This window comes from Pocillopora verrucosa, chromosome 9 (genome assembly GCF_036669915.1).
Source record: "Pocillopora verrucosa isolate sample1 chromosome 9, ASM3666991v2, whole genome shotgun sequence".
Taxonomy (NCBI): domain Eukaryota; kingdom Metazoa; phylum Cnidaria; class Anthozoa; order Scleractinia; family Pocilloporidae; genus Pocillopora; species Pocillopora verrucosa.
This window is the reverse complement of record NC_089320.1, coordinates 21,849,978-21,875,390: the sequence shown is the minus strand read 5'-3', so window position 1 is coordinate 21,875,390 and position 25,413 is coordinate 21,849,978. Positions and strand designations below refer to the sequence as shown.

General features: G+C 36.8%; 3 protein-coding genes across 3 annotated transcripts; 2 read left to right on the top strand and 1 right to left on the bottom strand.

Moving 5' to 3' along the window:
- Positions 1-445: 445 nt before the first annotated feature.
- On the bottom strand, positions 446-3,402 carry LOC131779921 (ashwin). Its single transcript, XM_059096525.2, has 3 exons — positions 3,119-3,402; positions 2,034-2,346; positions 446-726 (listed from the first exon to the last, which is right to left on the bottom strand). Exons 1-3 carry the CDS (start codon positions 3,400-3,402, stop codon positions 619-621), a joined length of 705 nt encoding a protein of 234 aa, XP_058952508.2. The 3' UTR covers positions 446-618.
- Positions 3,403-3,560: 158 nt separating this feature from the next.
- Positions 3,561-7,374, top strand: LOC131779892 (radial spoke head protein 3 homolog B). The gene is made up of 7 exons (XM_059096493.2): positions 3,561-3,820; positions 4,316-4,403; positions 4,785-5,072; positions 5,427-5,714; positions 6,052-6,130; positions 6,240-6,326; positions 6,675-7,374. The coding sequence occupies exons 1-7, from the start codon at positions 3,711-3,713 to the stop codon at positions 7,028-7,030; spliced, it is 1,296 nt and encodes a 431-aa protein (XP_058952476.2). The 5' UTR covers positions 3,561-3,710; the 3' UTR covers positions 7,031-7,374.
- A 5,795-nt stretch (positions 7,375-13,169) lies between these two features.
- LOC131779928 (QRFP-like peptide receptor) lies at positions 13,170-23,240 on the top strand. The gene is given in 9 exon segments (XM_059096541.2): positions 13,170-13,322; positions 20,466-20,616; positions 21,314-21,405; positions 21,408-21,583; positions 22,257-22,508; positions 22,911-22,962; positions 22,965-23,069; positions 23,072-23,163; positions 23,166-23,240. Coding segments are annotated over 8 exon segments (963 nt in total). The 5' UTR covers positions 13,170-13,322; positions 20,466-20,497.
- The last annotated feature ends 2,173 nt before the right edge of the window (positions 23,241-25,413 follow it).

Here is a 25,413-nt window from a genome sequence, read left to right as displayed (position 1 = left end):
CATTTTCAAGCTTCAATGAAGCATTTGAAAAGTAACATTTGGGGGTTCCACATGCACATCTTCAATAGGACAAATTCAGAGCTAGTCAGCTGGAGAGGGTGGCCTTCATTTAGATTATGACCCCTACAGCAAGTCCTAAAAAGAAATAGGATGTATTACAATAACTATGACCAAAGTACGATGTTAGAAATTGTCTTACCCCCTTTATATTTATTGAACAAAACATGGCTTGGTTTGTCAGGTTTCTTGTGAGGAAGCTTTAAGAATTCACGCTTTGAAAAGAAAGCACCAGTGTTATTCATGATTCTTGGCTGTCTCAAATTGTAGAATATTCAAAAGTTTACAAAGAATAACGATACCTTTGTAACAAAATAGCATGGTAATTACATCTTAAATATCTGTGACATTTATATAAATAAAAGATCAAAAACTTTTAGCATAAAGGTAAATAATTCAACCTCTATTTAATAACTCTTTTTTATTGAATTACAGTTACATTTCGTTTTTCATGTAATCACACAGCTTTCACAAATCTTAGGATGGATAAATTTTATCAAACTAACTCCTTTTATTTACAAAGTCCACTGATGAGGACTATTTCACCTAAATTTAAATTGTTTAAGGCCATGTGACTGCTACTTTCTTAAATTTTCTTTTTGCACTTGCTGGTTTACTATCATTGACATCTGAGCCAGAATCACTAGACGTTGAAAAGGCAGAAACTTCCTGCAAAGCAACAAATCAAACAAACATCAATACATTCTGCTTCAAAATTAAATCTTAATTTATATATGGCACACTTTCATCCACTCAACAAAAGAGTTTACTCATTACAGATGTCATCAAAGTGTTTTCCTTCTATCACCTAGGAAGTCTTAACCCTTTAACTCCTGAGATCTCATTTAGTAATTCTCCTTACCATTTGTCATACAGTTCTTGTGATGTTAGTTTGGAAATTTGGTATTGGATCAACTTATAGTCCCCTAAGGGACTTGTCAGAAATTAGCAGGGGGGGAGGGGGGGTGGAAACAGAGGGGGGGGTCACAACTTTTTGAGCCTCAGAAAAGGGAGGGGTCATGAAAAATGGGCAGTTAAAAGGGGGAGGGTCATGCAAATATATGCCCGTGATCATGTAGAGGTTCACCCACAGAAGAAAAAGGAAGTTCTTTATTTGGCAAAAAAAAGACAAAAAATACAACGGTTTACGGAACGTTATGGATATAAACTGTGAAGTACTATAGCAAGAATTTAACAAACATGTACTTTTCATTTATAACAATGCTATATAGTCTTATTGAAATTATGAATAATGTTGTTATCATTTATACAAGAGGGGGAGGGTCATGATATTTTAGGCCAAGCTCAAGGGGAGGGTTAGCAAATTTCACTCCCATTGCAGGGATGGGTCACCTAATTTCCGAACCCAAATTTAAAATTCCCACCCCCCTCCCCCCCTGCTAATTTCTGACAAGTCCCTAACTGATATTTTTCTTTATTCTCATCACTTTTCTGCTTGATATTGTAATGACATTGTAAGGAGAAATTCTATCTTGGTCACTTGTGGGAGTTAAAAGGTTAAATGGTTTCATACTTAGGTTCTACTAAATACAAAAGTAAGCATATACTGAAAGTTGTCACTACAGTGCTATTCGAGCGTATTCAGACCAGGGTGTGGAAATCCTCTAGGAACCCCCATGCACATTGTGCTGGATCCCAATGTCAGACCCACAGTAGGGCCATCCAAAGACCCAAGTACACAACTGAACAAATAACAATAATGAAATGTAGAGAGTATAATATTGAAGAAATTGTTTAACAATAAATTGCACTGTATTTTACATTAACTCTTACCACAAAAACCCCATCACTTTGAAATGAGCTTAAAAAAATCCTCAAGAAATTTCTTGGAAAAATAGTTACAAAGGTGAATATCAATAATGCAGTCATTATAGCTTTTTATTTCCTAGAGAAGAAGAAACCATAGCAGCTTGCAATAAAACAAACTACACAGTGTCTGGCCTGTAGTCTGTTACCTTTTGCAGTTTTCCATTTAAACTTGAATTTGACTCATCCTTTGACTGGAGACTTTCAAATGATGTGTCAACATGAAGTCCTAAAGTCTTTCTGTTCAGTTTTACCACCTTTGGTTTGATTGATTTATTTTGTGCTTTTCCCCCATAATCAGAAATATAGTCCATAGTTGGAGATGTTGTATGAATGGATACAGAGTTCAATCCATCACTTATTGACTCAAAAGAGGTTGGACTTCTGTTGATTTTGATGCCGCTACTGAGCTCTGTTCTTGAAATCTTGATGGGTCTTGTATTTAATTTTTCATGAGATTTTCTAAATTTTGATTTAAAAATACAATGATGTTAATTCATTTCACCACATATAGGTAGCTAAATTGATTTTTCAAAAATTTATTTGTACGCTATAATTTGACATTGAACTTAAAAATGTCTCTAAAAAAAACAAACAAAACAACTCACTTGGTTACCACATAGACTGGACTAAGAAAAATATGAAGAAGTTGATTAACACATCTCTATAGCATACGGAAAGGTTTTTTCATTGATCTGATGATAATGTTGAAGAACATTGAGGATCAATATTCTATTTGGCTAATTGGAAAACTTTCCGCACAGCTCCATACTTCATTTGCATGCACATCTAATTGGTGATACACTGAATAATAAAGCCACACATATGCATGCATAATGAAGTATGGGGCTGTGAGGAAATTTTGCTGGCTTATTTACCGCTCTTCCTTTCATCACTGTGAAACAGTCAAGGTTACCCATTGATTCCCTTTCCCGAAATAAGAACTTGAAACCTTTTCAATACTCAACTTCCACGATGTCTAGTTCACTGACTGGGAACTTGACTAATTACCTGGGTGAAAATTTCTTTTTCATTTTCTTAGACTCCTCGTAATTTTTCTAAATTTGGTCGCTTACATACCTGTATGGGTGATCATGTGACATACACGTATAAAAAATTAAAATAAAAATGCACTAACATACACACACTTCTTTCCGGGAGATAAATATTTCTAAAGATTTGATCAACATAAGAGTTGTTTGTAAAACAAATTATTTGGTACAGAGCTTCTTACCTCTTCGTTAGTTGAATTATTTTCGGTGTTTTTTCATTGGAAGTAACGGTTTGTCCACCACAAGGCACATGCTGCCTTCTCCTTGCTCGACGAAGTTGATGGAGCCTTTGGGGTAGTGGGGTGACATACTTATAAAATAGCTGGACAAGATCACCTTTTTCTAAATACAAAAGATGTTCACGAGGTATAGATCGATCGCACAAAATTTGCAAGAGTCGCTCTCGCGAAAGAACTTCTGGATGAAAAAGCTCATTGCTTCCAGAAGGCCTCATCGCGTCCGCCATTATTGATATATACCAAAAATATCTTATCTGCATTCTAATTGGTTTATTATCAAACTAAATATAACCAATCAAAACCTTGTTTAAATGTCGCAACTCTATGATTATCACGTTTATTATTGTCATGGCAACTATGACGTATCGTTCCCTCCAAACAGAATCATTGGCAACGCCATGTTGTTTGGGTGATTTTGGAGACGAGAGATTTATTGATCGAGTTTAAATATCATAAGGTTCTTTCGACTGATATTTCCGCTTCAAATTATTCCTGTTAGTTGAAATCGTTAACCAAGTGGTCAAAATATTACGAAATGACAGCCGTCGTCGCTCAGAAAGGAGATGGCTCCAGAACATACACATTTGCAAGTCAACCTCGACCTGTTCAACAAAGAAAAAAATATCGGGATCCACTAACCCAAGAGTAAGTGCTGACGAATCATTTAACTTTTGAAGTATATTACGTGCTGTAGTTTTTACTAAGTATTTCTGTCGCGAGACACAGATAATAAATAACAATCCTGTCAATCGTACATCGATATCTGTGAAAAATCGATTTAATATTAGGCTTCGTTTTTATCTAACACGTTTTTTACCAAAAAAAATATTTGCGATAGCGATACGTATCGCAACTTTGCGTGTATCATGTACAGGAAAACAGAGCTGTTCTTGGTATCGCTTCTTAAACATGTTCTTTAAAGGTTTAGCCCTAACAAAGCAAATTACTCCTTAAATAAACGCAGTATTTGGTATTGCTCAGGTACTGAAAAATATTTATAACGCATATTTACTTGCCATAACGTATTGTGATTTTTATTTCTTCCTGTGAATTTAGCGTGAACACTTGTATATCGAAGTTCTAGAAATAGCGTTGACCTTTATTGGTGCAGTTGAGACTCACTTTTTAATCACTTTTTAGAAATGAGAGTCCAACACCTTACGGAAACATCATGTACGATCGGAGAATTGTTAGGGGTAACACTTACGCTCAAAGGACTCTACCAGCGGTAAGTTGTTTTTGGTACGCAGAGAATCATTAATTTTTGCCTTTTTGGAGTCTTCGAGTTGCTCCCTTGGCTAGAGGCTGAATAAATCTCAAGAGGGAAATGAGTAGGGTTGAGTGGGGGGGAGAGGGGGCTGAAACTAGCAATGATAAAATCTCTGATGTTTAAATATATTTTAGATATTATGCAAATCCCAAAATTCAATTTGTACACTCATGAGACCAATTTAACTCAAAAAAAGCTTCTCTTGAAGTCATTTCTTCAAACATCTGTTAAATTGTGTCTGATACAAACAAAGTCTTCCCCAATTACCACTGTTGGAACATGAATGGTAGGGAGTCACATTTTAAAATCAAAGTAGTATTTGAATTTTGTGATTTACAGACAGCACAACCAGATCCCATAGAAATTCAAAGACAACAAGAAGCAAGACGGAGAGCTATAGCCAGAAAACGTGCTAAAGCACAGTTGAAACCTAGATCACCAGAGCCTGTTGAAGGAAGGAAACATATTGATGTACAAACAGAGCTTTATTTGGAGGAGTTGAGTGATAGAGTGGAAGAAGCTGATGTGGAAACACAGACTGATGCATTTCTTGACAGACCTCCTTCTCCTCTGTTTATCCCTGCAAAAAGTGGTGTGGATGTTGCAACTCAAATTTTAGAAGGAGAAGTATGTTTTCATTATTTTGGTTACATTATAGTCCAAGGGGTTTGATTTACCTTACAAACACAGGATGGCTTCCATCATGATTTATACTCTAAAGAATTAGGACATGTGATATACATGTACAGTATGCTTTATACAAATTTTTTGTGGTTCTGGTTAATATTTCTCGCATTGATGTGAGCAAGTAGAATCATGAAACTGCAATAAAGATTTTATTTTTCCAAAAAAATTATGCTTTCTTAATGGGCTACTATAAAATTTTAAGAATAAGCTAAAGGTTAGGGAAATATCTGCAATGGTTTATTTTCTCTTGTAAATGTATAATTTAGTTTTGAATATTGCTTTTGTTTTGTGCAGTTGTTTGACTTTGACATTGAAGTTAAACCAATCCTCGAGGTGCTTGTTGGTAAAACAGTTGAACAGGCTCTTCTAGAGGTGATGGAAGAGGAAGAACTCTCAAATCTTCGAGCCCAACAGAGGCGGTTCAAGGAACTCAGGAATGCTGAACTTGTTGAAACGCAGAGATTAGAAGAACAAGAAAGACGGCACCGAGAAGAGAAAGAACGGAGAATGAAACAACAGGCAGAAGTATTGAGAAAAGAAAAAGAAACTGGTGAAAAGATATCAGCACGTGCCTTCGCTCAGGTCAGTCAAATTTAGGAACTTTACTATTTATGTTACTTGTAGTCAGTCAATCTATGATAAAACAGTACAAAATGTTCATGACTGAATTTACTATTTTAAAACTTAACATTATTTTTAACAAGAACTGAACCCAACCACCAACCCCTAAGTATTTTGGTGTTTGCTCTCTTCAATGTATGTGGAACTTACCCCATCAGTTCAGTTCTTAGCCTTGTTATAAATTTCTTTGAATTGTTATGCAGCTTCAAAATATGATCTGAAATGTGCTTTTGGATTAGAAAGATAAGTTATTTCTTATCTGATTACAAAATGTTTTTTTTTTTTTTTTTTAACACAGAGTTACCTTGCGGATTTAGTACCATCTGTATTTGGTTCACTAAATGAAAATGGATATTTCTACGATCCAGTGGAAAGAGGTAAAGTACAAAAAAATTTGTTTACCTCTTCTGTCATTTTTATTTGTCTTTGGTTGCTGAGGTGAGGAGCAAGTGATATTTTCAGTAAAGAAATACTTTTTCTCTACAGATGTAGAAACATACTTTATGCCATGGTTGTTGGAGAAAGTGGAGGGTGAATTAAATCAAAGTGTTGTTGCAAGAACTGTCCTTGATGGTAAGCACTGACGAATCTTTCTTTACAATAAGGGACTAGTGTTTCTAACTTTACCTGGACAAAAACACTGTCAAACTGTTTCAAATAACTCTCACCATTGAGGAAATTTGATTTTATCAGATTTTTTACTTGCCTTATGGGAATGAATAGAAGTTGACTGAAGATCATCAGCTATTTTGTTGCTGGAATTTAAAATATAGGACTAATGAAAGATTAAACAACTAAGATGTTAGAAAAGCAAAATAAAAGATACTCTGATTTTTTGGAAGTTTATTGTCAAGACACAGAAATAAAAGAATTTAAAAAGGGATCAATTGATTCTTATACTGTCCTGTTTTCACTTTCTAGCAATCATTCGAGATGTTGTTCAAAAGCGTTTTGAAGTTTATCATAAGCTCGAGGAGGCAGCAAGGTTGGCTGCAGAGCAAGAGGCAGCAGCCAGGGCAGCAGAAGAAAGAAAGATAGCAGAAGAAATTGCAGCCAAAGCAGCAGTAGAAGAGACCAAGGCAGATGAGGCAGGAGAACAGGGTGACCAGGAAGCTGGAGTAGAAGGTGATGGGAGAGAAACAGCTGATAAACCCGAGGAGGATAGTGTGGCTGGGGAGGATGCGGGCAGTGAACAGGCTCCCACTGCTGATACACCTGCTGAGTCAGTGCCAAAAGAATCTGAACCTGCAGAAGATGCTGCCGCTGAAGAAGAGTAAATCACATAACCAACTGCTCTCAATAATTTGGTCTTTGTAGCTCATCTACCTCTTGTTAATTTTTGAACATTTCAAAGTAGGAGAAACTGGTGTTCCTTTGTGAAGAGAAGTTCTTGTACATGTGTATAAACTCTTTTACTACTTTCCATATGTTTTGGTACTTCGCTTGTCTTTTTTTTAATTGAAACTGTTTCAATGATAATTACTTGGAAGAACTTTTATAGAGAAACCCACAGCTACATTTTATGTATATATATTAGATCTTGTTACCATCCAGAAAATGTTTGAGGGAATGGATGATATACTTGAATATACAATTAAAAATAAACCTTACTCTAAATTACTATTGTGTGAGTTGGTATGTCTTACTTACATATTTAACATGTTAAAAGATGAGCCATTCTATTTCCATCCAAGAAAGCCAATAAATATTATGAAGATTTCTAAAACTCACATCAAATATTCATACATTATCTGATTGGGTGTCTGGAATATATCTTTACGTTTCTTTTAATGTAACATGGACCTCTCTCAGTGTGTCACAAAGGGATACAAAAATTATAAAAAGTCCATCAGGGGCATTTTTCTGTGCACTCTTTTAGGTGACAGAATACTTTGTGCCAAAATGATTGCCTAAGGCATTCCGATTATTTTCCAGCTTAAAGGAAACCCTTTGGCCAAACTTTTCTGTTTATTTTTTGTATAACCTTGAGTTGGGAAGGTGAAATGCCAGTAATGGTTTGCAGACAGTCTAAAAACATCTTAAGAACTATATATTAATTCCAATCACCAGTTTCCATCCATTGAACAAGATGGTATATTTATTAAACAACTTGATCTTATAAATATTTACTAATTTAAGTAGCCTGCCACACAGTCACTCCTTGAGATGCATTGCATGTGGTTGCCAACATTTGTAAGTGTCAAAGGGGTCAGGCCACTTAAAAGGTAGGTATTATATGATTTAGAAAATATTTGAATTGCATTAAAATTAATGAATGAATATAATTTAATTGGTGAGATAACTTTACCTTTGGATTAGTTACAGGTGAAAGAAAAGTAACAGGGCTGACCTGTAATACACCAAAATTCTGCTTGATAACAAAAGTCAATGCCCTCATATGTAGCTAAATAATAAGTTATGTCCAGTGGTATGTCATTTGACAAAGATACTGACATTAAGACACTGAAACCTTTTGTTGAGATTACATGAAGGAAAGAAACATAAAAAAGCAGACTAGCTTTGTTTAAATTTTTGTTAAATATTCAAATTTTATCCAGAGAGAGAAATTAAATTCATGCTATACCCAATATTGATGGTACATCTTATACCTTCGCTAATATTGCTTCTCCAAATATGCCCAGCTTAAACTATTGGCGAAACATCATCCAATTCCCAACCCTGCTTTAGAAAAAAGGAACTTTGGAGGTACTCCTTAACACTGAATTCAAAGAGGAAGAAACATTCTGATAGAAGTGGAGACGAATTTGCAAGTTGAAGGCGCTAGAAAACTTTGGATTGCCAACAATTTGTGAAGTACACATTTTTGATGATACCCTTCTTACACATTTAGCTGAGAAGGTAGTATGCAAATATGCTCATAAGTGAGATGACCTGTACAGCACCACCCATGCAATCCTATAGAAAACCATAACAACAGCTGACCTGTGAATGTCCAAAAAGGTTGTTGAGAGCTGTGCCAAAAAAGCCACCTTAAATAATAAATAACAAACTTTGATAGATGTTCCTCAAAAGGTTTTTCAAAATCTACTTACAACTGTATAATAATAATAATAATAATAATAATAAAATATAGTAATTACTTACAATTAAACTAGTTTTGAAGGTTCATGCTAACTAATTACTGTGTGGAGGTACTCCCTCATGGCGATCTTAAAAGATTTCAAGGAGGTTCGATTCTTAACGTCATTATCCAAACTGTTCCATAAGCTCGTTGGCCTGTGGCAGTTTTACAAATCGTTATCTAAAACAAGTCCCTTTTACGCGTGTAACGAGCATGAATACTAGAGCGTTAAATGAACTTATCGCTCAGGTATTGTGGAACGAGGTCACTCAGACATGTGAAAGTCATTACCGCGTCCCTATATGGTAGTAATTGCTTTACGGGTAGCCAGTTCAACCGGCGAAGCAAAGCAGCTACGTGGTCGAATTTCTTAGAGCTCGTAACCATCTTGCTGGCGAAGTTTTGGATTGACTGGAGCTTACTGATATTTCTAGCTGATGTGTTTGACCACACGGTGGAACAATATAAAATTTTACTAAAAACTAATGATGCCATTAGTAATTTTAAAGTTTCCTTAATTAAAGCTCCTCTTAACACGATTTATCTGATACAGTTTAGAAAAGCAGGACGAGACTATGGTCCAGAATGACTCCCAAGTCCTTGGCTGAAGTAACTGATCGTAGTATCAAACCAAGGAAGGACCCTTAGGGAACTTAAGGTAACCTACTCATCAACTGCCTAGTTCCGATAAAGAGGAGCTTTGTCCTGCTTGGATTTATCACTGAGTTGTTTGCACAGCACCATTGGGCCACGTTGCGCAGGTCTTGTTCAAGCTTCTTTATCGCTGAATCAACCTCTGCCAGCGGGAATGGCTCTTGCACTGCACTTGCACAAATCTGCTGCATTTCAGCTTTCGTACACCTTTGAGCATTCTTTCTCAGTCTGTATATATAAGATTACATAATTAGGTGTTTATTGTGCAGTTATTCTAAAAGACGTGTTATATATTATGAACATTCCAAACTATGACATCGATAAAAGCAAACCAGAAACAGAAGATTGAACAACTTTTTGGATGAAGAATATCTCACGTTGGTCTGTGGCCAATCTGGTTGTGGAAAGACTAATACAATTATGCATATGCTGCGCAATCCATTAGTCTATTTTGACAAAATCTATTTATACACACCAAATGAGAAATGAGCATCAAAAAAGATTATGGACCGCGTGTCTGACAAAGTTGGTTATGATGTTATGGAAATAAATGACAAGATGACATTATGGACACAAGTGAATACCCCGAAAGAAACAGAAAAATCGTAGTTTCTGATGATCATGTCAACGCATCAGATAAAATCCAACCAAAGACAGCCGATTATTTCACAGACTGAAAACATCACAATATTTAACCAATCTATCTCAGTCAATCTCATTATAATGTACCCCAGAAACTGAGATTAAACGGCAGTCATATGATTCTTTATCCTTCTGTGACAAAAAACCACAATAATTTGATTGGGAAAGAGAACATGGTCTATCCGAAATTATTCGAGAGATTGGTATCATATAAATTCCTGTTTTTGAACAAAGGGAATAAAAGCGTGGTGTAGAATTTTGATGAAATTATCTAACGAACATATATATGAAATCATATCGTGTCAGAGAAAAGAAGCAAACTGATTGTGTTCTAAGTAATGAAAGGTATGAGACGACCAAAAACGACAAAATTATATTAAAATGCACCTGTGTTTCTTGTGGTGCCACTAAAACAAAGTTTATCAAACAGGGAAACTAGAAGAGCCCTAACAAGCTGGGGGCATTGAAAGAGGAGATGGGATAATTGATAAAATTTTGGAACAGGGAAGCCCTTTTAAAAGATTATCTGATGTACCCAAAGGCTTATCATTTTTATAAGACGCTTTCAGAAGACGGACAATGTTTAAAATTGAAGCCCAAAAAACTGTTGCTGGATATAAAAGAGAATATGAAAAAGACAAAAGAAATGGATACTGAGGAAGTTTGACTGACTTGGCTTTGGAAAAGTGTTACACTGGAAGACCAAAATATAGATATCCATTTGGGAGTGCTTTCGATATTCACAAATCAATCGGGAGGTTACCAAAACCAAGAAGTGGTTGGACCTTACCAGATCATAAATGCACAGGTCCGTACGATGATCTGGAATCTCAGTTGAAATATAATCCCAACACTGGCGAAAAACTTGAGATCTACGATCAGCCGACGGGTAAAACTGATGCAATAGCAATGCAACATGACGTCAATTATGCCGTTTGTAAAGATAACAAAAAAAATGCAAGAATAAAGTTTGTAGAAAAATGGTGAAAGCCTTAGATGATGTACCCTATAAAGAGCGACAATGGGGTCATTGTTGGCAAAAAATATGATCGACAAAAAATAAAAACTTGGTTTAGGTGTTTCAAAAAACGGAAAAAGCCGTCGAGTAAAGAAATAAGTCGGCAGCAACAATTAACAGAGGAATTACACAAACGCATAAAGACGGATTTTACTCGACGGCGTGTTATTGTGAATCACATTTGATGAAATATGGAGTAAAGACCTTGTTGATATGCAACAATTCAGCAAATATAAATATCTGCTTATGGCTACTGATGTGTTTAATAAATATGGATGGATAAGACCTTCAAAAGATAAGAAAGGTGAAACTGTAAGTGAAGCATTTAAAACCATCTTTAAAGAAGGTAGAGAGCCACCAAATCTATGGGTTGACAAGGGTAAGGAATTCTATATTAAACATCTTAAAGAGTTATTAGAAAAAAATAACACACAACAGTATACTCAACAGAAAATGAAGAAAAATCCAATGTTGTTGAAAGATGGAATTAAACAATAAAACAGAGAATGTAGAAACAGTTTACAATTCAAGATGATACATAGTATTTAGACATGCTACTTAAAATATTGAAACGAATTTGACAACAGTGAATATCCAGAAAATTCATTATATTTCGAAAAAACAAAAAAAAAATCGGAAAATTCAAAGATGAAGCTTCTGGCATACCATTGTAGAATTCATCGGTTTGAGAAAAAAAAATGTATTCTTATGTTGAAGAGAATGAAAAAGGCAGCAAACCAGCAAGTCATCCAAAAAATTAACAAGAAAGAACATCAAACATGGAGAATACAAAAACAAACTATTCAATAAGCAACAAATATATCATAAAATGAAAACCATCCGAAGTACGAAATCATCAACTCGGATGCTATAAACTAAATAAAGTGTCACTCAAATGCTTTGATGATAAGCGATACATTCATGAACATGGTATTATAGCATCTTACGCCTGTAGACATTACAAAATTTGAAGCTGCGACGTCACGCCACAGCTGTGGCAGTCTACATACAAGAGCCACAATCTTCATAAACAGTGTCGTACACCATCAATTCCGACGCGTGAGAAACCGCTATTTCAATTCCGACGGGTGAGAAACCACTATTGTCATACGAAATAAAATGCTATGACTGATTTCTTCGGGAAAAGTTCCTGTTACATCATTGATTTCCTGTTTTTTTGAGAGTGTCACGCTATGGTAAGCAAGCAAATTTTAAATCGAAAATATTTCTTTACTGACAAAGTTTACTGACAAACTTTACTGACAGACGTTACCGATAATCCCATTACCTAAGAACAATAGGAATCTGATGACTCCAGTTTCCACGGAATAGTTCCTAATGTATTACATCATCAACTTCCTGTTTTCCAATGACACCACCGCATGGGCTGTTTCTTACGCGTTTCAAACTGTTTCTGACGCCTCAGAAATGTTTTAAATTTATTTTCTTCAACCTGTTTCTTTCAAATGTAATTTTTTCAAACTAATTCTGATGCGTCAGTTATTTTTCAAATTTATTTTCTTCAAACTGTTTAATAATTCATTTTCAAAAAAAGGTGTATAATGATTCGGCACTTTTTTTACTCTCTTTGCTATTGAGGATGAATTGAATGAGGTCGTTTTTTGGTTTTCGCAATTGTATGACCACTGATGCCTGCTTCTGTTGCCATGTTTCTTATTTCAAACATTTTCATGCTTTCATCTGTTCTTCTGACATTGGAAAACGTCTGACATTTGGAAAACGTCTGCCATTTTTTATTTTAACCATGTTTGTTTTTACTTTCGACGTAGAATCGCTAAAGCAAAGTGTTTACTTGGGTCGGCTCGTAATTTTCGACAACCAAAAAGTAGTGCTTTTTACAGTGTTTTCGCTGTTAGAGCTGTTTTTCGGCTGCTATATTGTTGTTGCGGTGGCGAAAGAAAACCTACTCAACACGCCCCACCTTTCGCTCGCAAATTTTCAGCGTATCCAAAGCTCGCATTTGATTGGCTATCTGTGTGTTTCTTTGAATTTTGACCGATCAGAATGTCTGGTTTGTTACTTCTTTGCACTGAATTAACCCTCTTCTGCATTGAATTACCAGAAAACTGCATTTATCTCAACCAATCAGAACGGAGTAATTTTTTTATGCATATTTATTGAGGAAAGAAGCCTTCGGCCAAGCCGCGAGGAGGTATGTCGTAAAATCTTTGTGAATATTTTTAATGAGAAATTTCCTAATGTCAGACCCTTATGACTAATGAATCATCAAACAGGATTTTTGCTTGAATAAGATGGTTTTTGTGATACACTAAAATTAGTTTCTGAGTTTGGCGGGATTCAACACTATGAATATCCAAACCCATTTCATCAAACATACAAGCAATTAGAAAGCCAGAGGAGGAGAGATGAGATAAAAAATTCTAAGTGTAAAATATATGGATGACTCTCATAGGAATAGAATATAACGTTCAGAATCGGATTAAAAAACAAAGAACTGAAGAAGGAAAATTTCATTTGAGGTCTTGTTTCTGACGCGTGAGAAACATTGATGTTTCAAATCTATTTTATAAACACCTGTCTCCGACGCTTCAGAAACATTGATGTTTCAAATTTATTTTCTTCAACCTCTTTCTTTCAAACTAATTTTTTTTTTTCAACCTGTTTCTGACGCGTCAGAATGTTTCAAATTACTTTCTTAAAACCGTTTTTGATGCGTCAGAAATATTTCAAATTTACTTTCTTCAAACCATTTTTGAAGCGTCAGATATGTTTTAAATTAAATGTCAGTTTGGTACACGTTTTGAAAGAGCATCAAAAAGCGGTTTTCTTTTGCAAAAAAGAAAATTCAGCTTTATTGGAGCACACATGCCTAACCAACCATACAATTGGGTGGGATAAGTCTTAAATTATCACCACTAATTGTCGTTACCACCAGCGCCATTGTTTGGAAGCCTGGCATGTTAACTCCGCCCCCGTTCGTTTAAACCGTGATGATGGCGGCTTACTTCCTGACGCCTGTTTACATCTCGTCTGAAAAAAAAGGCAGCTAATTAGTTAGCGAAAATTCGCATAGATGTGATGTGATATTTTTCTTTGGGTTGGTATTTCCGAATAATAGGTCACCCTATCAAAGGGTTGCCCGACAATGTCGAAACATCCAAGAACGCCCGAGGGCTCTCCATTGTATACGTTTTCATTCTTACCCAAAAGATGACAGCGGACAAGGTAGTTGGTGAATAATTTAAACCATTTGGATAAGTAAAAGTTTGCAAACGTCATTTAATTCCGAAAAGATCAGCCAGATCATCGTCAAGAAGGATATGTTTTTTTGAGGATTGTGGATTTCCAATAATCATTTCAAAGTATTCATGTCAAACTTAACTCCTTCACTCTTCATTGTATGTTGAAGAGCTTGGCCAAGGCTTTTGAATGAATTATTACCTTCTGAAATTGTCTTTACAGTTTGAGTGCCTTGCGCATTGAATACAAATTTCTTTCAGTTCACTTCAAATTAAACCATGAGTTGAAAAGAGAGCACTGCTTATTAGCCTGATATGATAACATTTTTCGCCGCCGAAATGTTCCTTGAAGTGAACCGTGTGATCATTTGAATCACAGGTAGCCCAAGCTCCAGCTGTGAGATGATCATCTTCCGCAATAGCAATAAATTATAATTTTGTAGCGGAATATAGAGTTCCTCTAAGGAATAAAAAATACGTCAAATTATCAAAAAAAATATCTCACCTTACTTCCACAGCGTATTGCTTGTTATCTGACCGCTCACTTTGATGAAAAGAATGCATTTTAGCGAGTTGTCCATTTCGAGGTTTTCAACGTACCTAAGAAAAACCCAAAGCTGAACACTCCATTTCGAACGCCCGATCTGAGAAGCGAAAAATTCCAGCGCAAAATGACCGGGCGGCCACAAATCCAACGCAGAATCCAAGCACATATACTGTAGTTTCATTTCAATTCACTACAAACTCAATCTTCCCCGTGCAACCGACGCTAAGCCGCAGTTTGCTTCAAAAATTTCCAGTTTAGAGGTTTCTAACAGCCCACGTCCACATCAACCTTGACACACGACCGTTGAAAACCAGTTAGGTAACCTTGCCTCCTTTTTTAAGCTGAGCCTCGCCGGGGACCCCACTGTAACTTGGCATGAAGAAATTGTCCCGTGGTGCAAGTGCAAACTTCCGCTTCAAAGAAGGTGATAATCACGGTCTCGGATCTGTTTTCATTTATGTGTCATATGTTGGTCCCGGAAGCAGATCATTCAATAACTCTATCCTACATGAAAAAAGTTAAGCGATGACCGTGAAATAGCCATCAATGTAAATCTTATTTATTTCATAAGGAATGATAATGTGAAAGTTGAGAGGCAATTCGACTTCGTTATGGCAGACATGTCAGAAGATCTGAAGATCTGACGCAAGCTGGGATGGCAAGACTGAATCAGTCGATTAAGGATTTTGTTTATTGCATTCCCCGTGCACAAGTCAATGTCAGATCATCAATCTTGGGTTCATCAGGAAGTGCTAAGGAAGCACAACGTGAGTTTCTCGTATGGGTTGAGGATGCAATCAGATAGCCAGACATTTCGAAGAGCGTTCGGAGGTTTCAGCTCGCGATTGATGAGGCTAAAGGTAAGATTGATCTTGCACTCTCACCAGGTACTTGGCATATGCCCTAAAATCTTCTCCTGAACACTCGGAATACTACTGGGTATAATAACACCTGAAGAAGGTAAGTTCTGATGTAAAGCTCGGAGTCAACAAATCAGTGAATTTGGAGATCAAATCAGTCAGAGTAAGGCACATGCATGGGAGTTCATCAAAGATCAACAGGCCGAGATCCGAGGGATCCAGGCCCAAGAGGGCACCTCTAAAGCCTTTGGCCAAATCGCGAAGCGGCACCTTTCAAATACAATTAACAAGATTTAAATGAAGTTCAGGTGAAGACAAAATCATCAAAAAAATATGAAACAAATCATGATATGGTAAAAGGTCGGTTTGATTTCGGCTGGACTGATATCAACGTTCTTGATCGCTCAACCACGAATATGGCGACTAACATTATCAGAAGCCATTTCTTTTGACCTAGAAAGCTGATCACTGATCCAGCAGTCTTGGAAATGAAGCCGACTACTGAGCTTATGAGACCTGGGAGAATTCCCGCGATCTTACTGCCAAGAGTCTTTACACCATCCCCAACTCCTTTAGCGACAGACTTCAGACCTCTCGTCAATGCGCTCACAATCACTCCAATTGTTTCTCCGACTGCCAGAACAACAGCTGAGACTATGAAACCGTATTTCTTGAATATGTTTCTCATTGTCTCTCTTAGTGAGGTGCCTGTTTCAAGTTTTTCTGTCCATTCTCAAAAGCATCAATCTGCTCTTGATTTTCTTTTATCCTTTCTCTTGCTCTTTCTCTTATATCTTGGTATTCATTCTCATCATCGCGGCAATTCCACGATCCTCCTGAATAGACTTCTGTTTCTCTTCCATCTTTTTCTCTTTCTCAGCAATCAAAACCTCTCGACTCTGGGCCAAATGAGGTTTTGATTTGTTTTGGAATTGATGGATTCAACCTTTCCTTATTCGTACCCTTATCTTCAGTATACAAGAGATATGTCTTCTTGCCCTGGCCAAACATCTTTACCAGCAACCTTCCTGTTTTACTATAACAAACCTCGAGTTCCGAAGCCTTTACCTCAGTTAAAATTCTGGTAAGAGAGTTCCATGCCTTCTCATTTGAAGTGATGACACCGAATAAGTAGTATCCCTCAATGAGAGATGTTTCGGCAGTTTTTCCGATACTTTCTCTTGTCCCTGTTCATTGTCTTTGGAATTTCTTCACCTGATGGCTCCGTGTTGAATGACAATCTGGTTTAAAAGGTGTTTGTTGTATTTCCTTCATCTTCATCATCATCATCACCGTCGTTGTGTTTCAAAAGAGGATCAGTATCTCCAAAATCATCAATTTTAAAATGAAATATCTATAATTTTAAAATGGGTGTCAGTGGAAAAACCAACCCAAATTTTGAAAAAGAAGACGTCAAACGCCCTCAAGGCTGACGGCGCAATTCACAGAGTAACATTTAACCTTCCCGGCGTCCCCAGGTGAAGTCCTTAGAGTTCCCAGTTCCAAAACTTGATGATATAGTTGTCCTCGTGCCAGGATCTCTTTCACCCATCTTTGACATGGCAGTTAGTGGTCACGACAAACAGTTATATAGTTAACCAATGTCGCAAGAGCTCTTGTTGACAGGTTGACCTGTGAAATTCGCAGGAGAAATCTTGCAGGGCACTGATGGGTATGATCTATTGTCAAGCTCTATGAAGACCTCTTCTTGACTAAGAATGAGGAGGGCTGAGCGTGTTCAGAGAAGGTATTCAATCTGTTGATCTTTCGAAGATCAGATGCAATACTGAAGATGAAAAGAAACCAGGAGTTGACAGGTGAGAATAAGCTCAATGATGTTTATCAGAACAAATCGAGGATTACACCATTGAGATCATGACATTATGAATGATCATGGTACTTCTTCTAAAGAGGTCTTTCTGATGAGCCTCTTTTCGAGCTCAGGCTTGCACCTGAATGCAATGTTGTGATAGGATCTGACGAGGCACACAGCTCGCTTGTGGAAATTGTCTGACATCCAGCTTGAGTTGAACTCATTCACAGTCAAGAACTCGCTGATGAAGGCCGGGTTAAACTACAAAAAGGGAAAGAGATTCATGTACGAACACGTCCCTCATCTCACGAAAACCTAAGTAGGAAACAAATCAGGCGCGATCATCAATGTAGAGCATCAATGTCCCAAGGAGGTCAATGAAGGGACTTCTTCTTTTTTACGAGCCATATGTCGCTGGTGCTAGAGACACTGAGAAGACATTGAATCCTGACATCACTGAAGTGAAGGTGATTGTCAATGGAATCCCAAATAAGAATCTGGATCGCAGTAGATATATCACAGAATTTTAACTATACGACATTTTTAAAAAACCATGTTTCGATAGTTCTTCTGTCATCTTCAATTCTGATTTATAAAAAGTACAAAGTTGGATTTATTGTGTATAAAAGAAAAATGCCTTTTTTTTTTTTTTTCCATTGGACAAAACAAACCATGTGGCAAACAAAACAATGTATGCAATTACAAGGAAAGTTTTAAATGTAACACGAAAAAAGTGATGAGTTAAGTGTTAGGTTTGCTACCATTGAATGTGGATAGCTTCTTCGATTTTTAAGTTAGAAAAGTTGTGGAAGCGTGATCTAAAGATGCTAAAACACTCGTCAGAACATAGAGTGCGACATAGTTGAGAAGTTGTAGTAGAGTGTCCTGAAAATGTGAGAGTTCCCATTACTACCCAAGTGCTCATGCAACACGCGTGGGTAAATGCTGAGGGGTTTCCCGCCGACATAAAAACCTGTAAACCACACACGTACGGGGCCCACGAGGGATAAGGTCTTTCACACCAACTATTTAACTAATTATTTTAACTATTTTAAAAGACGAAAAAAACCAACTTAATATCTACAACAAAAAAAGGGCCGGTGTAAGATAATTTGAAATAAAAGGTCGGCGTAGTGTCTGAAACGGAAATCCTTTCATCCTGTCAGATGCTTAGCTCACATCTTTAACCGTGAGCTTGAAAGTGTGACCTATTAAGGATAACTTCTCATTTACAAAGACACTCTTTTGACAGAAGAAAAAATCAAGGCACACCATGACTTCTGTGCGGGAAGATACAACATAGATATCTGAAAATCTTCACAAAAGACAATCAACACCCCGATGGTGTGACAAGAGAATCGTTTAAGAGAATCATTCAATAATGATCGTTCAAGAGAATAATTTTTATATCCTCTTCAGAACTCAAGAGTGAGACATTGTGAACATTATTCACCTGTGAAAAACTCAAGTTTTCTTGAAATCAAGGTTGTCACCAAAATGTACAATAACGTTTTTCAATGTTGACTTGAAATCAAGGTTAAATTCATGAGCTGCCTTAAAAATCAAGGTTGTTTTTAAAATGAGCCAGAATCCCCCTTTTATATTACCTTTATCTGCACTAACGGTGATGTTGTCTAAAACGTTACTGATATGAATTTTTGAGGATTTCCAGATTGTTTTCATCAGTTGTTTAGCACAGGCAGAGGACAGAGCGTCGAAAAAACACGCCTCGGTAGTTCGCGGAATAGTTGTTTCATGAAAAATTTGGTTAACTAGATTTCTACTTATCTAAGGACTTAATATTTGAACACTGTTGACGTCATCTCTATAATCAATAAGGTTATAGACAATGGGAAATTTTGGTCCATTTGATTAAGTTATGAAGTGTGACGGAAATAACAAAATGAAATTTTAAATTTTGATCCGCAACAAAAGAGGAAATTAACTTAAAGGTATACAAGAAAACTCGTTTCAAACTCAATAATATACATGAAACAAATACTCAGTTCTGATTGGTTAAGATAAATGCAGTTTTCAGCTAATTCAATGCAGAAGAGGGTTAATTCAGTGCAAAGAACTAACAAAAAAGACATTCTGATTGGCCGAAATTCAAAGAAACTCACAGATAGCCAATCAAATGCGAGCCTTGGATGTCGCAACATTTGTATAAGCTGAAAATGTGCGGACGAAATAATGGGCCGTAATTTTGAGTAGGTTTTTTTCACCACCGCAACAACACTATAGCAGCTGAAAAACAGCTCTAACAAAGAAAACACTGTAAAAAGCACTGCTTTTTGGTTGTCGGTTTGGAAAAAGTGGTGTTTAAAGAAGGGAATTGCCAAGGAAATCGAAAATTACGAGCCGACCCAGGTTAACACTTTGCTCGAGCGATTCTACGCCGAAATTAAAAGCAAACATGGTTAAACCTCACAAAAGACGATTCCTTCCATCGAAAGTGATTCGGACAAAGACTGAACAATTCCTTGAACTGTTTAGCCGGACTTTGAACTTTCTTGCACCTTAAAGGCGTGAAAATATCATTGTATATTACTGTTGTGACCGAACGCACAATGTCACTCGCAGGGTTTGGATAAATATTTTTGTACTTGCTGCGCGTGCTTTGCCTCTTCATAATTATGAAAAGCGATCTCGTATTTTTTCATGTATATTATTAATACGTAATCACATGATTTTTCTCGTTCTATTGGAATAATAAGCGCTTGTTAATTTTTTCAGACTACAAATTTAACTCGCCCTACGGGCGAGTGCAATTTTGTTAGTCTTTGAAAAAATTTACTTGTGCTTATTTATTCCAAATTGCACTCGAAATCATGTGATTAACTGTACTAACAAATTCAGGTTTGTCTCTGTCCAGGTGATGTATAACCAGCATTGATCCTCTGCACAATGGTCGTGCCTGATACAGCTAATTACGCGATCACCACCATACTGTTAACACTTGTCGCTGTGGACATAGCAGGAAATACGTTGGTTTGTTTGATCATAAAAAGACACCTTCAGATGAGGTAATTACGAGTTAAACTCCACTCTTCGTATGTTCTTTCCTTACATATCTGTATTTCATAATAAATACACTTTTTGGCATAATTATGATGATTAGGAGGAATTCTTAAGATTTACCTCATAATAGCGGAGCTCGCAGAGCGTAGCCCCATAATTATACAAAATAGTAGTAACCATCAAGCCGAAAAAATTTGGATGTACGACCGTACGACCGTACAAGGTGCTACTTTTAACATGCGTGGTCAACTGTACCGTGGGCTTTGTTCAGTAGTCCAGTGGTCAGTGCACTGGGCTCCAGTCGGACGACCCGGTTCTAGTCCAGGCCAGAGAAAGGCGTGGTGCCCTTGAGACGTGCGGGAAAAAAAGTGCGAGCTCCGCTTTTAGGCTTGGCTAAATCTATAACATTACATTTACGGGTTGCCTCTTGTGTGTTTTACTTGACTGATATCTTTGAGTAGAAATTCATTCAATATCCATTACCTTAAATTTAGAATCAGTCTTAATAGTGTATTAGAAAACGTTGATTTTTAGAAATTTCAGGGTCGGGTGAAATTCGTTTGATTACGAGTCAATCTTTTGAGCGGTTGGAATTTCTTTAGAGGTATTTTACTTTCCAAAAAAAACAAAAAACAAAATATATATATATTCAATTGTTATCTTCCCTATTGACCTTTATGAGTTCGCTCTTTGACTCCAAAGGATTCCCATAAATTATTTACTCGTGAACCTGGCAATTTCCGATATCCTGTTTGCAACACTTATCACACCAAAGATTGTTGTAAGCTTCAATATGTCCACCCGTATGGAACTGTAGGCTCAGTCCTCTGTAAGGTGGTGACAGGTGGAAATCTGGCCTGGCTTCCTGGAATTACCTCAGTTGTTACTTTGGTAGCTATTGTTGTGGAACGATATTATACTGCGCTTTATCCACTGGATCCAAAGAGAAAACTGACTTACCGTAAGTTTAAGGTGAGTCAAAACATTCCCGTCGACTTACCAGGTGAAAAATACTGTCTGAGGTCTCTGACCAGCTGTTATTGAAAAGGAATCGTTTATCAGCATTTTCTGGTCCGTTCGGCGTTTAATTTTCACTAGCTTAGATCTCAGGATCCGACATCGGAACCTTTATCTTAAGTTAACAATCACCTCCAAGTCCCTCAAGAAATATCAGGGAAAGTTAACTTGGAATGGCTAATATTTGAAAATAAACTCATCCGCAGACTCAGACTAGAACTTCATTTGGACCCAGTAGGCGCAAAAAATCTTAGTTTTGTATATTACATTTATGGCAGAGGTAGCATACTCTTTATCAAATTCATTGACAAGTACAACAAGACTAATTGTCATTCCTCATGCCATAAGTACGGTCATTATTCCTTACGCAAAAAGCGCGATCAGTATTTTCTTATGCAATAAGCATGGTCAGTGCTTTGGATATTCGATAACGACATATGGTATTCCTAACTTGAAAAACACATTCTAATAAGACCCAATGAATGATTTTGAAACGTAATAGAATTCGAATTCAATTTTTTTATTTAAGGGGTATGCATCGCCTCTCTTGATGACCGAAAAAGCAAATACACCTCGGATCAAATTATTTTCGAAGAAAATGAAACGTGTCCATGAATTTATATTTCAGGTGATCGTCCTTAGTTCTTGGGTGTTCTCGCTGATTTTCAAAACACCCAAAATTTTCGTCAGGACATTTGATGACCAGAAAAATCATTGTGTGCAAACCTGGCCCAAAAGGTGGATGATTAAAGCTTACTGCTTGGCGTGGTTGTTTCTGATTGTAGTTTCCGTTGGCATAATGATTGTGTTATACTCTAAAGTAGTATACACGTTATGGTTCAAACCCAATGATGGCAACCCAATTAACTATCAACAACGGGTGAGTTAATAATTTTAAAATATGTCTGGAATAGTCAAACCAATTCAGCTTATACTAAGCCAGTTTTGTTAGTAAGGCTGAAGTAGCCAGAGTAAAGGTCTAAACAATTCTCTCTGTGGTTATTTGTTAGAGCTCCAGTGAGAGTACTTTTATGTTCTACATGCGCATGACGAGTGTTTACCGCAAGGTCTACAGCAGGGTCGCAAATATATGCTACAGAGTTTTCATTAAATTTCTGCCTCAAAGTCTCGAAGAATTATGTTGTCAACTTTACTAAGCATTCACTTTCCTTGCCGTTAACAGAAAAATAAAATAATTGTAACCCTTGATATCGGTGAGGATTTAATTGGTAATAGCATCTGAGCTGACAATATCTTCTCTTTCCTTATACTTGATTGACAGGGTGTGATGAAGGTGCGGAAACGCGTCACTTTGACGGTCATAACTGTCAGTGTCCATTTGCGATTTGTGGGGGAGCAGAGTCAATTGAATACGTGTTAAGATTTCTCACGACTCTGAATATCACCTTCGTCCATATTACCATCGTTGACATGATGGTGTTGTTAATTCAGCTATTAACCCATTCATATATGCCCTCCTGAACCATCAATTCAGACAGAAGATCAGAAGAGTGACTTGCTGCCCAAGTTCTGTGATAGCGCCAGGCCCCGGGCTGAACCGGCACAGAAGGAAAGTGTTGTGGAGGAAACCAAGCCTTCTTTTCTTAAATAGCTGATGACAAATGGCGCAGAAGCCGTCAAAGTACCTTAGTTCTTCCTTGTTAGTGGCCAAAAATCCCCTTCAGAGAAAAAAGGCTGCATGTAGTAGAAAACTAAGCCAAGCTTATATCTTGACCACGGAATCTTTGTATCGTTTACGACCAGTATGGATCATAGAGAGCGAAGGAATTAAACTGAAAACATATGAAAATCATATAGAAATCATTTTTTTTCAGGCATTATTTTTCCCTACTAGTTAAGTAGTATTCAGAACTGCGAGGATCGCTTCCATTTCGTTTCTTCAACCGCCGTGTACATATATGATTTTCATGTATTTACAGTAATGAATTTACCACGTGAAGGGTTTATTTGTAACCAACATAATGACCAGCTCCCAGTTGACTTGTTATCTCAGTTGGTAGAGTGCTGCACCGATATAAAAACTGTGAAATAAGATAATTTGTTAACAGTCAAATTTACTGTAAGTGCGCTTATAGTACAAATATCGTTTTATAATGCAAAAAAGCTCCAAAAAAGGCAGATGAAAACAAGTTTAAAAAACAAAAGGCAGGAAAGATTGAAAAAAAAAAGAAAAAGAAAAAAACGGAGAAAGGACTGGAATACAGGGAAACTCTGAGGAGTTCCTTACTTTCATCCCAAAATCCTAGTTCTCATCCATACTACTAATTCTCTTGATCGATTCAATAGCTGCCGTAGCTAAACATCATCATCCAGCCTTCATGTTACATATCATTCCTTTCTAATAGAGTGAATTCGTAGAATCCGTTCGTTTATGCTAATGAGTTTTCACTCAAAGCTAATGAGAAGAACAATAGGCCAGTTGCGAATACTGTTAGTTTCATTTTCAAAGCGAGTCCTGGTGCTCATCCTTTCATGTGATTATAGGTTTTCATTTCACATCTTCCTTACGTGACTGTTTTAAATTTATATGTTGAGGTTAACAATGCTTGTATAGCACAAATTTAGGACAAAGAATCGTAATTACTCTTTCATACTGCTTGTTGTTGGTATGGTTAATAAAGTACTCCAGAAATGAAAGCAAGCTGGACGCCTTACCAAAATATCCCGGTAAGGGGACAATACGGGCATGCCGAGCACTCTGATAGAGCTTACATGCAACCTTAAAATAACTTGCCTCATATCGGATTTGGGACCTTGCTACCACCGATCTGTTGGATTTACCTCTCCGAATGTGACATAGATATTCTGTCGATGAAATCTATGTGGTATGCGGATTCTTTAACAGGAGCTTACTAGGAGCGACATATAAGGGCTATAGGGTACATTTATAGACTCAAGCGAACAGTTTCTTTTGGTGCAGTAAAAAGAGCAATCATCCTGTTCATTTAGCTGCGGTTAGGCTATTTACAAACTGTTTTTACCACGAGTTTATACGTCTTGAATATTTAGAGGGGTACTGAGCGTTTTTAAATGTTAATGACTTTCCTCACGCCAGACTAATAAATTTCAATATTACACCTAAACTTTTCAACGTGCACTTTCCTAAAAATTTAACTTTTCAAATTTTTTATCTTTCTTTTGTTTCAGTTCTTATAGTTGTTGTTGTATTTTTTTCTCTCCCTTTCTCTCTCCTGCAACTGTCTGAACACAAAGGTCGCAGAGAATCCGACCTTGACTAAAATCCAGTGCACGTCCTCAGTTTTGAAAATTCAATGGAAGCTCTCTTTAATCAAAACTTCCTCATCAAACTTAGGCTGATTCAATATGGCTCCATCGTCTAATTTCAAAGGCCATTAATCAATACCATTTAAAGAGGGGAACTTTGGAGGTTTTTGGTTAAATAATTTTAGCTATTTTTTGGATCAGTTTTTGGTTTTTGCGCTGAAAAATTGGCTTTTTCGGTTTTGGTGTCTCTATCTGTTTGCGGTTTTTCCAAATGTGATGTCCTATTCGGTTTGCCATTTTCCCATTTGTTACCTGATCTCTGTTCGCGAATTTTAACCTTCTGCGTGAGTTTCTAATTAATTGAACTTTGTTTTAATGTTGTAAACTGCGCCGTGTAGTTTCATCTTTGCCTTTGCAAGTCATGACGGTAAACACTCAACAGTCAATTCAGGTCGCGTGGAACCAATTGTTTTGAGTACCTATTACAATCAAATCTTCCGATGAAATCTCATCTAACTTCTTAAACGTTCAATGTAAAG